Here is a 13,085-nt window from a genome sequence, read left to right on the forward strand (position 1 = left end):
CATATTGACAGTTTTATAGCTCTTGGGGTATAATTTCATATTGCTCTCCAGAATGGTTGGATCACTTCAGAGTTCTACCAACATTATATTAATGTCCCCATTTTCTACATCCCCTCCAATATTTGCCATTTTCCCCTTTTATCATTTTAGCCAATCTTATGGGTGTGAAATGATATCTCAGAATTATTTTAGCTTTGTACTTGATCAGTAGTGACTTGAAGCATTTTTTCATATACCTCTATATGGCTTTGATTTCTTCATCTGAAAATTGTCTGTTTATATCTTTTGCCCATTTATCAGTTTGAGGATGGTGTTTATTCCTATGAATTTTTATTTTATTTTATTTTATTATTAAAGCCTTACCTTCCATATTGGAATCAATATTATGTATTGGTTTCAAGACAGAAGAGTGGTAAGGACTAGGCAAGGGGGCTTAAGTGACTTGCCCAGGGTCACATAGCTGGAAATGACTGAGGCTAGATTTGAACCTAGGACGTCCCATCTCTAGGGCTGACTCTCAATCCACTGAGCTACCCAGCTGCCCCTATTCCTATGAATTTGACATATATATTTTAGATATGAGACCTCTTTCCCCCAATTTTCTACTTTCCTTGTAATCTTGACATCATTTGTTTTATTTGTACAAACCCCTTTTAATATGCACTCAAAATTATTTGTTTTACACATAGCTTTCCATCTTTTATTTACTCATAAATCTGATAAGTATGTTCTTTGTTCCTCCAATTTATTTGTATTTCTATTTATGTCCAGATCATGTATCTACTTTGATCTTATTTTAGTTAATGGTGTTATATATTGGTGTAGATCTAGTTTCTGCCAAAGTACTTTCTAGTTATCCCATCAATTTTTAGTAAAATATAATTTTTTATCCCCAAAACTTGGATCTATACTTTTTGTCAATACAAGGTTGCTGTAATATTTTACTACTATTTGTTATATGTCTGTCCTGTTTCATTGATCTACCTTTCTCTTTCTTAGCCAGTACCAGAGAGTTTTGATAATTACTGCTTTTTAATACAGTTTAAAATATGGCACTGCTAGACCTACTTCTTTTACATTTTTCATCAATTATTTTGATATTATTTATCTTTTGTTCTTTGAAATGAATTTTAATAATTTTTCTAGCTCAAGAAAATAATTTTTGGGTAATTTGATTGGGATGATATTGAGTAAGTAGATTAGTTTAGGTAGCTTTGTCGTTTAAAATATATTGGCTCTGCCTATCCATGAGCAATGATTATTTCTCCAGTTATTTAGCTTTAGCTTTATTTGTTTAAAAACTGTTGTATAATTATGTTTGTATAGTTCCTAGGCTTATTTTGGCAGGCATACTCTCATGCATTTTATTGTATCTGTGGCTATTTTAAATAGAATATCTCTTTCTATCTCTTCTTAGAGGACCTTGTTAGTAATATATAAAAATGCTGATGATTTAAATGGGTTTGTTTTATATTCTGCTACTTTGCTAAGATTATTGGTTATTTCAACTAACTTTTTAATTGAATCTCTAGGATTTTAATTTTTATTTATATATTTCTTTTTATCTAGTATTTAAAAATATATTAGTAATATATATGTAATATTGTCAGTGAAAACTGATTGTTTTATTACTTCTATGCTAATTCTTATTCTTTCAGTTTCATTTTCTTTTCTTTGTGCTATTTGCTAGCATTTCTATTATTATGTTAAATAATATTAGTGATAATGAGCATCCTTGTTTCATTCTTGATCTTATTTGGAAGACTTCTGGTTTCCACATTACAAATAATACTTGCCGATGGTTTTAGGTGGTTGATTTCATATCATTATAAGAAAAAATACATTTACACCCATGCTTTCCAGTGTTTTTCATAGGAACAAGTATTATATTTTGTCAAAGACTTTTTTCTTCATCTATTCATTGTACATTTATTGATATGATTATGTTTTTTATTATTTTGTTATTAGCATAATCAGTTATGTTGATAGTTTGTTTTCCTTGTATTAAATCATCCTTGCATTCTTGGTATAAATTCTATTTTCCCACAATGTATAATTGTTGTGATATATTGTTGTAATTTCTTAGCTAGTATTTTATTTAGGATTTTTGTATCCATATTTATTTGTGAAATTGGTTTATAATTTTCTTTCTCTGTTTTTGCTCTTCCTGGCTTAAGTATTGGTACTAAATTTGTGTCATAAAAGATTCTGGTAAAGCTCTTTCTTTGCCTGTTTTTTCAGATAATTTATTTAATATTGGAATTAGTTGTTCTTTGAATAATGGGTAGAATTTGCTTGTAAATCCATCTGTTCCTGATCCTTTTTTTCTTAGGAAGTTAATTTATGACCTATTCAGTTTCCTTTTCTAAAATAGATTTATTTAGATATTCTATTTTCTTCTCTGATAGTTTAGGCACTTTTTTTTGTTAATATTCTTCCATTTCACTTTCATTGTTAAATTTCCATATAATTGAGGAAAGTAATACCTAATAAAGAACTGCTTTAATTTCATCTTCCTTGGTGGTATATTCATCCTTTTCACGCTTAATGGTAGTGATTCTTTTTTCTAAATCATATTAACCATTGGTTTATTTATTTTATTGATTTTTTTTCATAAAACCAACTCTTATATTTATTCATTAATTTTTCATTGGTTTTCTTACATTCAATTTGTTTGATCTCACCTTTAATTTTTGGGATTTCTAATTTGGTGTTCATGGGCATTTTAAGTTTGTTCTTTTTCTAGTTTTAAATTGCATTCCTAATTCATTGATCTTTTCTTTCCTTGTTTTAGTAATACAAACATTCAGGGATAAACATTTTTCTCAAATATAGCCATAGATTTTGGTATGTGATCTCATGATCATTTTCTATAATGAAATGATTGTTTCTATGATTTGTTCTTTAAGATTATTTAAGGACTCATTCTTTAAGATTAAGTTATTTAGTCTCCAATGAGTTTTTACTTTTTTGTTACCATGATCAGTCCTTATATATACAATTTAATTGCATTATTGTCTGAAAAGGATACATTTAATATTCTGCTTTTCCATGTTTAACAATAATGTTTTTGTTCCCTAATAGATGGTACATCTTTGTAAATGTACCATGTATTACTGACAAGAAAGTATACTCCTTTCTGTTTCCATTCTGCTTTCTCCAGATAACTATCATGTGTAACTTATCTAAGATTCTATTCAACTGCTTGACTTCTTCCCTATTTATTTTTTATTATATTTCTTGATCTGAAAGAAGAAAATTGAAGTACCCCAAAACTATTATTGTTTTGTTTTCTGTAGCTGACAAGCTTTTCCTTTTAAAAATTTGGATGCTGTAACATTTGGTACATATAGATTTAATATCAATAGTACTTCATTTTCTATAGCATCTTTTAATAATATAGTTTCTTTGTTTCTGTCTTTTGATTATATTTATTTTAGCTTTAATTTTGTCAGAGGTCATGATTGCTACTGGTGCTTTCTTTGTATTAGGTGAGGCATAGTATATTCTGTTCCAGCTCTTTATTTTTTACTCTGTGTTTTTCTCTCTTTTTAAAGTGTGTTTCTTACTAGCAACACAATGCTAGGTTTTGGTTTTTGATACATTCTGCTATCTGTGTTTGTTTTATGGGTGAATTCATTTTACATTTACATTCAAAGTTATAATTTGTCTCCATTTTGCTTTTCTTCATTGTCCTCTTTCTTTTTGCTATATTTTCCCTCAGATGTCCAACTTATTTTGTCCATGGTCTCTCCAATTTGTACTCCTAATTGAAACTGTTCCCTTTGCCCCCTTAGTTCTAAATTAGTGTGTCCTTCTTAAGGTCCCTCCTTTTTCCTTTCCCCCTTCTCTGTATACCTCTCTGTCCTCATCTCCTTGCCCTCTTTTCTCTTAGTCCTGTGAAGGGGCCTTTTAGTCCCTCCCTTCTATCCCCTTTCCCTCCTGTTTCTCTGTAAGTGAAGAAGACTTTAACCCATTTAGTTGTGTTGTTCCCTCTTTAACCCAGATCTGATGAGAGTTAGAATAGATGTGTGGTCAGCTTGCTTGGGTCCCCAAAGCCCTTCCCTGATCAATGGTCCATCCCCTGCTGTGGATTAGTAAAGATCTCTGGGGCAAAGTTTTTAGCCTATGCAATCTCACCTAGGGCTTGTTGCCTGTGGGCTCTGCCTGTATTGGCCACTGTTGATATGAACTCACAGGTTGATCAGACAAGTGAGGCTGCCAGTTCTGTCCCCTAGAGCAGTCAAGGTAAATGTATGGCATGTGTGCCAAACTGGGCATGCAGAGCCCTCTCTGTGGGCATACCTGCAGTCACCCAACAGATTTCCTTCCTAGAATGCCCAAGGGACTGGGGTGAAGCTGCTTCCCTCCTTCTCTCCATGCGCCTGAGGACATTCCTCAGTTCCCCCATCCCTCTGCCCAGTATCCAATGGGAACACTTCCTCCCTCCTCTATCTGGGGTAAGGTGCTGGGTCAGGGGGAGGTGGGGAAGGTTCACATGCCATGTTCACAACAGCCTACTGAGTCTGGTGATTCCTGTTGTGGGGTTGGAGAGAAGCTAGGTTTGAGGGAAGCATAGCTCACAGTGTGGCACATAACTAGAGGGGAGCAGAGGTTTGGGCCCTTCTCCCCCTCCTCTCCACAACCCCCTCTTATTCCCCATCCCTCTGCTTAGTCTCCCAATAGGAGTTCTTCCTTCCTCCACAATCTGGGGTAAGTAAGTGGGGTGGGAGGAGTGGGGGTGGGGGTGGTTGGGCATGACATGACACTTGTTCTGGAATAGGGGGGAGGCGGGGCAGCACTCAGTCTCCAAAATGTTTCCCACCATTGCACTAGGGCTTGGCACTTGTTGATTCTGTGGTGTTATTTGCCTGACCTGGTGAGACTGAGGGTAGGGAAATCAGAGAGACCTTCCTCCCTATTTGTCCTTGGCTGCTCAGCTTCTTTCCTGACTTTCATCTGGTTTTGCAGTTTTTAGCAATGATTCTGTAGAGGTTTTTTTCTGATTGTTTGTGGAGGAGTTTGGAGAGCAAGGAATTCTCACACCCTACTTGGCCATCTTCACATGATCCTGAAAAGTTCTAAGGACTAAAAGTTCTAAGCAAGCTCTAAATACTTATTTCTGTGTGCATATTATTTAATTATAAGAAATATATTAAATATTAAACTTTAACCAATCATTTAAGAAATCTTCCTATGAAATTATTTTTCAATTTCAGATTTAAATCTGGAATACTATTTCTTGGAAGTGTGTTTTTAGGTGAATCTAGCATAGTTTGAAGGGCTGTAAACTAAAAATTTCTTTCTCTTTTTTCCCCCTTTGTTCTGTTTAGATGGCACTGAGCCCTCTCATATGCCCCATAGAGATGAGGAGACCTATAGCCGGGGCTATGAATGGTGGTTAATGAAGGAAGCTAAGAAGAGGAATCCCAATATTACACTTATTGGTAAGAAATTTAAATTTTGGTTCTACTTCAGAGCTTGCTTATTATCCAGATCAGTTAAGTTCTCATTACTTTATAATGGCGTTACTCTTTATTTTTTGACCGTGAGTTTGATTTGGGAAATAAACCAAATTATTGGAATCCATTCTAGTAACAACTCAGTCATTCACTGGAGATTCAGATGACTTGGCTAATAGCCTAAATCAAAAATCTAAAAGGCTGAACATTAATATCAATTTTTATTATAGAACAAGGTGTATATATATTAACATATATATATATATATATAAATTCACATGGCATTTTTTAAGAGTACATTTTCTAAACTCAGAGTAGTTGTAGAAAAGGTCTTCAAAGAGTGTTGTGAACAATTGAAACATTATCAGAGTAAGTATTGTCTCAGGATGACTAACTAGCTAACTAACTTAAGATTTGACATCCTTTCTAAATCAGTTCTGTTATTTCTATTTTCACATTACAAATATATGAATATTGATTGAGATCTAGAGAGGATCTTAGAAGGCAGTTAGGCCAACTTCTCATTTTAAAAATGTGGAGACTGATAATTAGAAAGATTAATTGATTTCTTTAAAGTCACAGAGGGACTAAGATTGAGATGGAATTCAGTTTCGGGTTCCCTCATTCCAAATCTAGCACTGTAAGAGAAAATGTTAATACATAGTGGAGATGGAACATGGCAAAAAACATGATTGACAGACTGAGAGTCAGAATGTTGGAGAGGAGTCTTCTAGGAAGGATTTTCAACTGTGAGAGGAGGTTCAGTCACAAGCTTTGTGGGGGTGAAGAGCTTTTCCTGAACTCTGGATAGTGAATCTCATCTATTTCCAGGTGTATTGCCATTTGACTTCAACACCCTTGGTGTCTATAAACACTTCTGGTTTCCATCTTAAAATGATCTTAGTGACTGACAGGACTTTTCAGCTTAACTCAAGAGGAATTTGTTCCCTGGCAAGCAGGCTATGTGTCAGTCCAGAAGATAAAGTAACTCCCTTTGTAACACCCTCTCTTAAAGACTCAAGCCTCTTTTAATCATTAGTTTAAGATAGTATAGAAAGAAGAGAAAGGGAAGAATTGATTTCCAGACTGGGCCCAGCTGGTGGCCAAAGCCGGGGGACTCAAGTCCAGTCTGGACATTCAGCTTAGGGATCTTCTGCTTTCCTTTTTTCTCAATCTTTCCCTAGCTAATTGTATAATAAACCATCTTTAAATTAAAATTCATATGCAGTCATGAGAGGGTGAAAGGACTTTGGGGAGAAGGAGCTTTATTTTAGCCCCAAGTAAAGTCAAATTTCTTGGGGCATCCATTACTGGTTTCCCTCTGCAGATCTGTTCAGAGTAAGAAATCATCTAGGGAAGAGCTAAGTTACTTCAAAATTTCCTAGCCAACCAATACAATCCTAATTTCCTGAAGTGATCTCTGCTCTGTAACAATCTACCCTTTCAAGTTCTCTTTTAGTAATCCAGGCTAAGATAGAGAGCAGCTATTAGCTCTCCACTCAGATAGGGAAGGGGTTTCTCTGGTAGTTCATCAGTTCACATAAACTAATCAATATTATCAACCCAGGGGTTCTCCTTTAATCCCTTTTTATAGCACTCTATGTTGTTTACTTGTATGCTGACCTGCCTGCCAATATGTATCTGTCTGTATATAATCTATAGTATAATATAATGGTATAAACTCCCTGAGAGATCATTAAATTATTACTGTAATTATTATATATGGTGTAGCGATTAAATTTAGGTTTCGACTCAATATAAGAGTTAAAAAATAATATTGTGGTCCCTGTTGATAAAATATTAGCCCCTAAGTTAAAATGACTATTAGCAGTTTTTATTTACAACTAGGTAGAGATAGTGAAAGTGGGAAATATAGGAAGGAGACAAAGCCTGTTCTAGCCTACCAGCTCTAAGTGCTGCTCCAGTGAAGTCTGGTTCAGCCCCTGGCAGGGGCTTCCCCAAGTCCCAATATTCATGTGGATTTCCCAGTAATCCTCAGCCAGAAGTCCCAGTGGTCTCTTCAGCTCTACTCACAGATGCAGAATCCAAGGAAGAGTCTCTCCAAGGAACCAGACTCTCCAAAACCAAGGAAGTCAAGAGAGCCAAGGAACCAGCCTCTCCAAAAACGAAGGAAGGAAAGAGGGCCAGACCATGTTCATCTCTTCTTTTATATCCTTTCTTTCATGTCATTTCCAGTCTCTCCTCTTCTTTACAGGAACCAATTTCAGTCTCCCAATTTGCCTAGCACTGTCTAAGGAGGGGCAGTGCTTGTGTTTTTTTGGGGGTATGAACTAGTAAGTGATTTATGAATTCTCTTACCTAATGGTTAACTAGCTACTAAGTAGGGGTACTTTAAGTTCTTGTTTGGATAGGGAGAGTTAATTCTATCTTCAAAATGGTAATATAATAATTGTAGCACATATATATTATACATGTGTTATACTATATAATAAAGTATGTATATTATATAATAATATAAAATATATACTACTGTATAGTAAATATATAGTGCTCAATAATATAGTGTATATAAAATTATTATATAACATAATATATATTATATAATACTCTAAAGCATATAATATAATATGCAATTACATATATGTAATAACTCATGAGATAGTGTTTATTATATTAATATATTCTCTTCTATTAACTATATTATAATTGGTATATCATATAATACCAGAAATATATAATGTAAGTAGATATGATATACATTATATAAAATAAAATATACTATAAAATACTTTATATTTGTTTATATACTATAAACACAGACACATGCATGTATATATGTATGTGTGTGTATATATATGTACATATATATATATATAAATGATCTTTTGGTGAGTTTATACCAATTTATTATTGACATTCAACTTGAGGTTTAGAATCAGATAGATTTGACCAAATTTAAAAAATATTCTCCTCTATCCCCTGAAGCAGTAGGCACATTTCCTAAATTCAGTAAATATTTATTAAGTGCTTTATAGATACTAGGTAGACACTGCTGTCAAGGAGATTACTATCTAATAGGGAAAATAATACACAAAAGGAAACTCTAAGAGGTAGCTTATATAGAGGAACTGAAGAAAAATGGGGTTACCTGGACAGTTCTGAGGCTACTATCAAGGAAGACTTCAGGAGGACTTTAATGTCCCACCCTCTAGCCTCCAGTCAAAGTGGAGAGGCAATTGACCGTTGAGAAGGTGTTGAATATCAAAAAACATTTTGTTTTCCACTTAAAAAATACTTTTAGTATTTTTAGAAAAGAATATGGATACCTATTCTGTCTGTAAAATTCATCAGATGTGTGTTTGCATGTAAAAAACTAAGTATTGCTTTAATGTTGATTGACTTGCTCTATTAACTTAGCCTTTTATGCTTTGATTATCTCTTTCTTAGGATTGCCTTGGTCATTTCCTGGTTGGCTAAATCCAGGTAGAAGTGATCCCTATGCCAATATGACAATGACTGCTTTATATGTTGTGTCTTGGATATTGGGTGCTAAAAGAATGCATAATCTGGACATCGATTATATTGGGGTTAGTAATATATTTAAAGTTGTCTTTCATTTTTTTGTTTTACCCTGCATCTTTAGTTAACTTTTAAATTTAAATGCTACTACATTGCATCGTGTAACTGGTCCTTGCCATCTGTATAATTTTTTTCCTTTGATAATGTAAATGACCTTTACTTCTTCAGAACTGCCATTCAGTCTCTTCTCTTCTTTTGTATATCCATCAGGGGCTGGGAAACAGGAGAGCTGTTTTTTATCTCAATTTTGTCACTAAATAACTATGTGAGTTAGAGCAAGTTACTTAATCTCTGAGCCTTAGTTCCCTCATCTGTAAAAGAGGGAAAATGGATTTGTTTGTCAGGGTGCCTCTGAAATTCTGTAATTGTCTCATCTTAATCCTAATGGATTTCATTAGTATTCCTTGCTATTATTGTTCCCGTGGCCATTAAGTATTTGATTTGTCTATTTGACTTAGTAATATATTTTATGAATGTTTATTTAACAAGTTAAAATATAGTTTGTTGACTAATATCTGACCTGCCCTTAAGAATGTAGGAAAAGGATTAATTTTCTCAACCTGTTGTTTTGACATTTTTCTTTTGATTTTACCTCCCCCCCCCCCAGGTTTCTAATAAATTGTGTAGCATATCTAATTCTTTTAAAATAAAAGTTTTTTTTTCATTAAAGGTACTCTAATATTTTATAAACCATAAATATTTATATTCTCTAAGGACTAAAAGTAAGAAAAGTGATAATCACATAATTTGAAACATGGGGAAAGGTTTCCATTTATTATGGCTCTTGTTTTACAGTTGAACTTTTATATTTCAACCTTATTTAAAGTTTTGTTTTGTTTTTTAGATTTGGAATGACAGAGAACCTGAAAATCAGTATATAAAGGTTTGTAGTACCTTGAAATGCTTTATTTCTGTACTGTTGGCAAACAAGTAAAATTATGAGCTCACTGAAATTGAAGCTGTAGCAACACTAAAATATTTGTATAATATGTTGCTTTTAACTTTATTGCTTAATCACTTTAGTGTCTTAGCATTTGTTTCATGTTAGAATAAATTAACTCCAGAGACAATGAAATAGCAGTTCAGCACTATTTAGCCATTTCAGAGTCTAGCACAACACAGCATGAACAGCACTGGGAGGAACTGAGGCTACTAAGGTCTAGCCATGAGAGGAGAGGGTTGAACCCAATGGGATCTGGCTCAAACAACATCTGTAAAATACTCAGTTTGGGACCCTGGAAGCAGTCTAGCTCATCCCAGGAATAGAGTTGAGCTTCAACATATTGGCAAAAGTTGTAACCCCCCCCCACACACACACACACAATGAGTAAAAGAGCAAGAAAAAACCTGACTAGAAAACTTAGAGCAACAGAGATGACCAAAATGTCAGGTTCAAAATGAACTCTAAAAGAGGGTAAAAAAACAAATAGTCAAAGGGCAGCTAAGTGGCTTAGTGAATTGAGAGCCAAACCTTTATACAAAGTGCCCTGCATTCAAATCTGACCGTAGATGCTTCCTAGCTGTGTGACTCCAGCCAAATCACTTAATTGCCATTACCTATACCTTACTGCTCTTCTGCCTTGGAAACAATACATAATATTGATTTTTAAGATGGAAGTTGTGTTTGAAGAAAGAGTAACATTTGGAAAAAAATTTAGAAAAGAAAATTAATGGAAAAAGTCAGTGGCTTAAAACAAAATTCATTGAAGAAAACATCATTTTAAAAAAGAAGTGCAAAACCTCAAATGAGAAAATAACTTCCCCAAAAAGGAAGTACAAAATCAAAAGAAGAACATGGTACTCTAAAAATTAGAATTGAACAAATGGAAGCTATTGACTCCTTAAGACATCAGGAAACAAAAGAAATTCAAAAGAATGAAAAAATAGAAGAAAACTTGAAATTTTTAACTGGAAAAACAACTGACCTAGAAAATGGATCAAGGAGAGATAACTGACAAATGATTGAAATACCCTGATATTCTCAAACAGGAAGGGAAAATAGTAATTGAAAGAATCTATTCATCACCCCCTAAAAGTGATCCCAAATTAAAAATTCACAGGACTATCATAGCTAATTTCCAGAACTCCCAGGCCAAGGACAAAATCCTATTAGCTGCCAGAAAAAAAAAACAAACAAAAAAAGTATTCAAGTATTAAGGAGCCATAATTAGGATTACATAGGACCTCGCATTTTCTACATTAAAGAGCCAGAAGACATTGCATATGGTATTTTGGAAGGCAAATAATTTATGACTAAAATCAATAATCACCTACCCACCCAAACTGAGCATAATATTCCAGGAGAAGAAATTTATATTTAATGAAATAGAGGGTTTCCAGGCATTCCTTATAACAAGACTAGAGCTGAAAAGAAAATTTGATGGTTAAAATCTGACACTCAAAAGAAGTATAAAAAGGTAAAGAAAAAAGAAAACTCAAGGGACTCAATCAGGTGGCACTCATTGAATTCCTACAAGGGAAAATGGTACTTATGATACTGAAGATATCTATGTTACAAGAAATATCTAAGGTACTTGTGGTACTCAAAATAATCAGTGGGATTATTTGACTAGATAGGAAGGTGATAAAGATAATTATGATATCTCCCTCAGTGATGTACTTAAGATACTTAATGTACTCAGTGGAATTTTTGGGGCCAAATTGACTACTACATGGGAAGGTAATGTAAGAAATTAAAGTACCCCTACTTAAAAAGAGAGAACTGTAGGAAGGAAGTAGAAAGTATTGCCTAGCTAGGTACTCTATAATTTATGTCCAAAGAAGTCAGGGCTCTTAAGTCCCAATCTCCATGTGGCATTGTGGTAGTCTCTTAAGCCAGGAAACCAGGTAGTGGGTGGTGTCTTCAGCAAGGGTTCCACCAACTCAGCCTCCTCCAGGAAAGGAAGGCCAGCTACTCACTAAACAAACTAATGTAGGATCCAGGGAAAGAGTCTCCTCTGTAAGTCCAGCTCACTGACACAGAGTGTCCAAAGATGAACTCCAATGGAGAAATTCAAAGGAGACATCCCTTGGACTGGAAGTTCAGGAGTTTTTATCATCCTTTTTCCACTTCCTGTCCCTTCCCACTTTATGGGAATCAATCTAAGTCTTTCAGTTGCTTATCACTGTGGCCCAGGGGTGGGGCAGTGGCCTCTGGAGTTGTCACCTGCTCTAGCAAGTGACTTTCAAACTCTCTTCTTAGTAGGGGGTAAAGTAGGGGTACTTTAAGTTCTTGATTAGTTTAGTTAAAAATAGACAAGGAGAGAGTTAATCTTATCTTCACAATGATTTTAAAATTATGATTGGTAAATTCATGCACTGAAACTCATTTAAAATGGCCTGAAGTTTCTCCCCTTCCTCTATTTTATCTTCTAAGCAGGCCCAGTGGAGATTTTATTCATCTTACCATTTGAGATGTTTTTTGAACATCTCCCTATACAGGCTAAGCCTTTTTCTCCTACATACACATCATTACTAGGGGGGACACTTCTTTTGCTTCCTATGTATAGAACTTGCAGACCAAATTGCGAGACTTCCAGGAATTCAGAGCTGCAGTACAAGTAGGTCCTATAGACTTCTCACTTCATGACCTAAACCCAGAATACAAGGTGTACATTAAGAACTTTCAGTGCATTGGAGCAACTCAGCCTTTCTGGGAAGGTCCATTTTAGGTACTGTTAATCACACCAACAGCTATGAAAATTGGAGAAAAGGACTCTTTGATTCATTCTCACACAAAAATGAGAGGAAAATTATAGGGTATCCAGCTAGGTAATACTTTCTACTTCCTTTCTACATTTCTCTCTTTTACTATATCTCTATCAAACTAAATTTAAAGAGCAGCTAACAGACTCATGACTTAAAGAGTTAATTTTTTTAAATTTGGCAACCACATTATTACTTTAGAACTTTCATATTAGCATAAAACCTAAATTTTAAATTCTTACATTTAATTTGCTGATCAAAAAGGTTGTGTTGATTACCCCCAATCTTTTTCAATTTTCTTCACTTTTTACTATCTTTAAGTCAGGTCTTTAGTACCTAAATTCTGGAGTTGGAAGTTCTTTCTCTACTCTCAGTTGG

General features: G+C 34.3%; 1 protein-coding gene across 9 annotated transcripts in view; it reads left to right on the plus strand.

The window, feature by feature from the left end:
- LOC100020089 (galactocerebrosidase-like) overlaps window positions 1-13,085 on the plus strand; it is a 147,338-nt gene that overhangs the window by 35,721 nt on the left and 98,532 nt on the right. For all 9 annotated transcript variants that reach the window (XM_056820509.1, XM_007472685.3, XM_007472684.3 and 6 more), the window contains 3 exons: window positions 5,334-5,447; window positions 8,871-9,010; window positions 9,847-9,885. In XM_056820509.1, coding sequence (XP_056676487.1) covers window positions 5,334-5,447; window positions 8,871-9,010; window positions 9,847-9,885 — 293 coding nt within the window. The remainder of the gene's footprint in view (window positions 1-5,333; window positions 5,448-8,870; window positions 9,011-9,846; window positions 9,886-13,085) is intronic.

The sequence above is a fragment of the Monodelphis domestica genome, chromosome 1 (assembly GCF_027887165.1).
Source record: "Monodelphis domestica isolate mMonDom1 chromosome 1, mMonDom1.pri, whole genome shotgun sequence".
NCBI classification, from domain to species: domain Eukaryota; kingdom Metazoa; phylum Chordata; class Mammalia; order Didelphimorphia; family Didelphidae; genus Monodelphis; species Monodelphis domestica.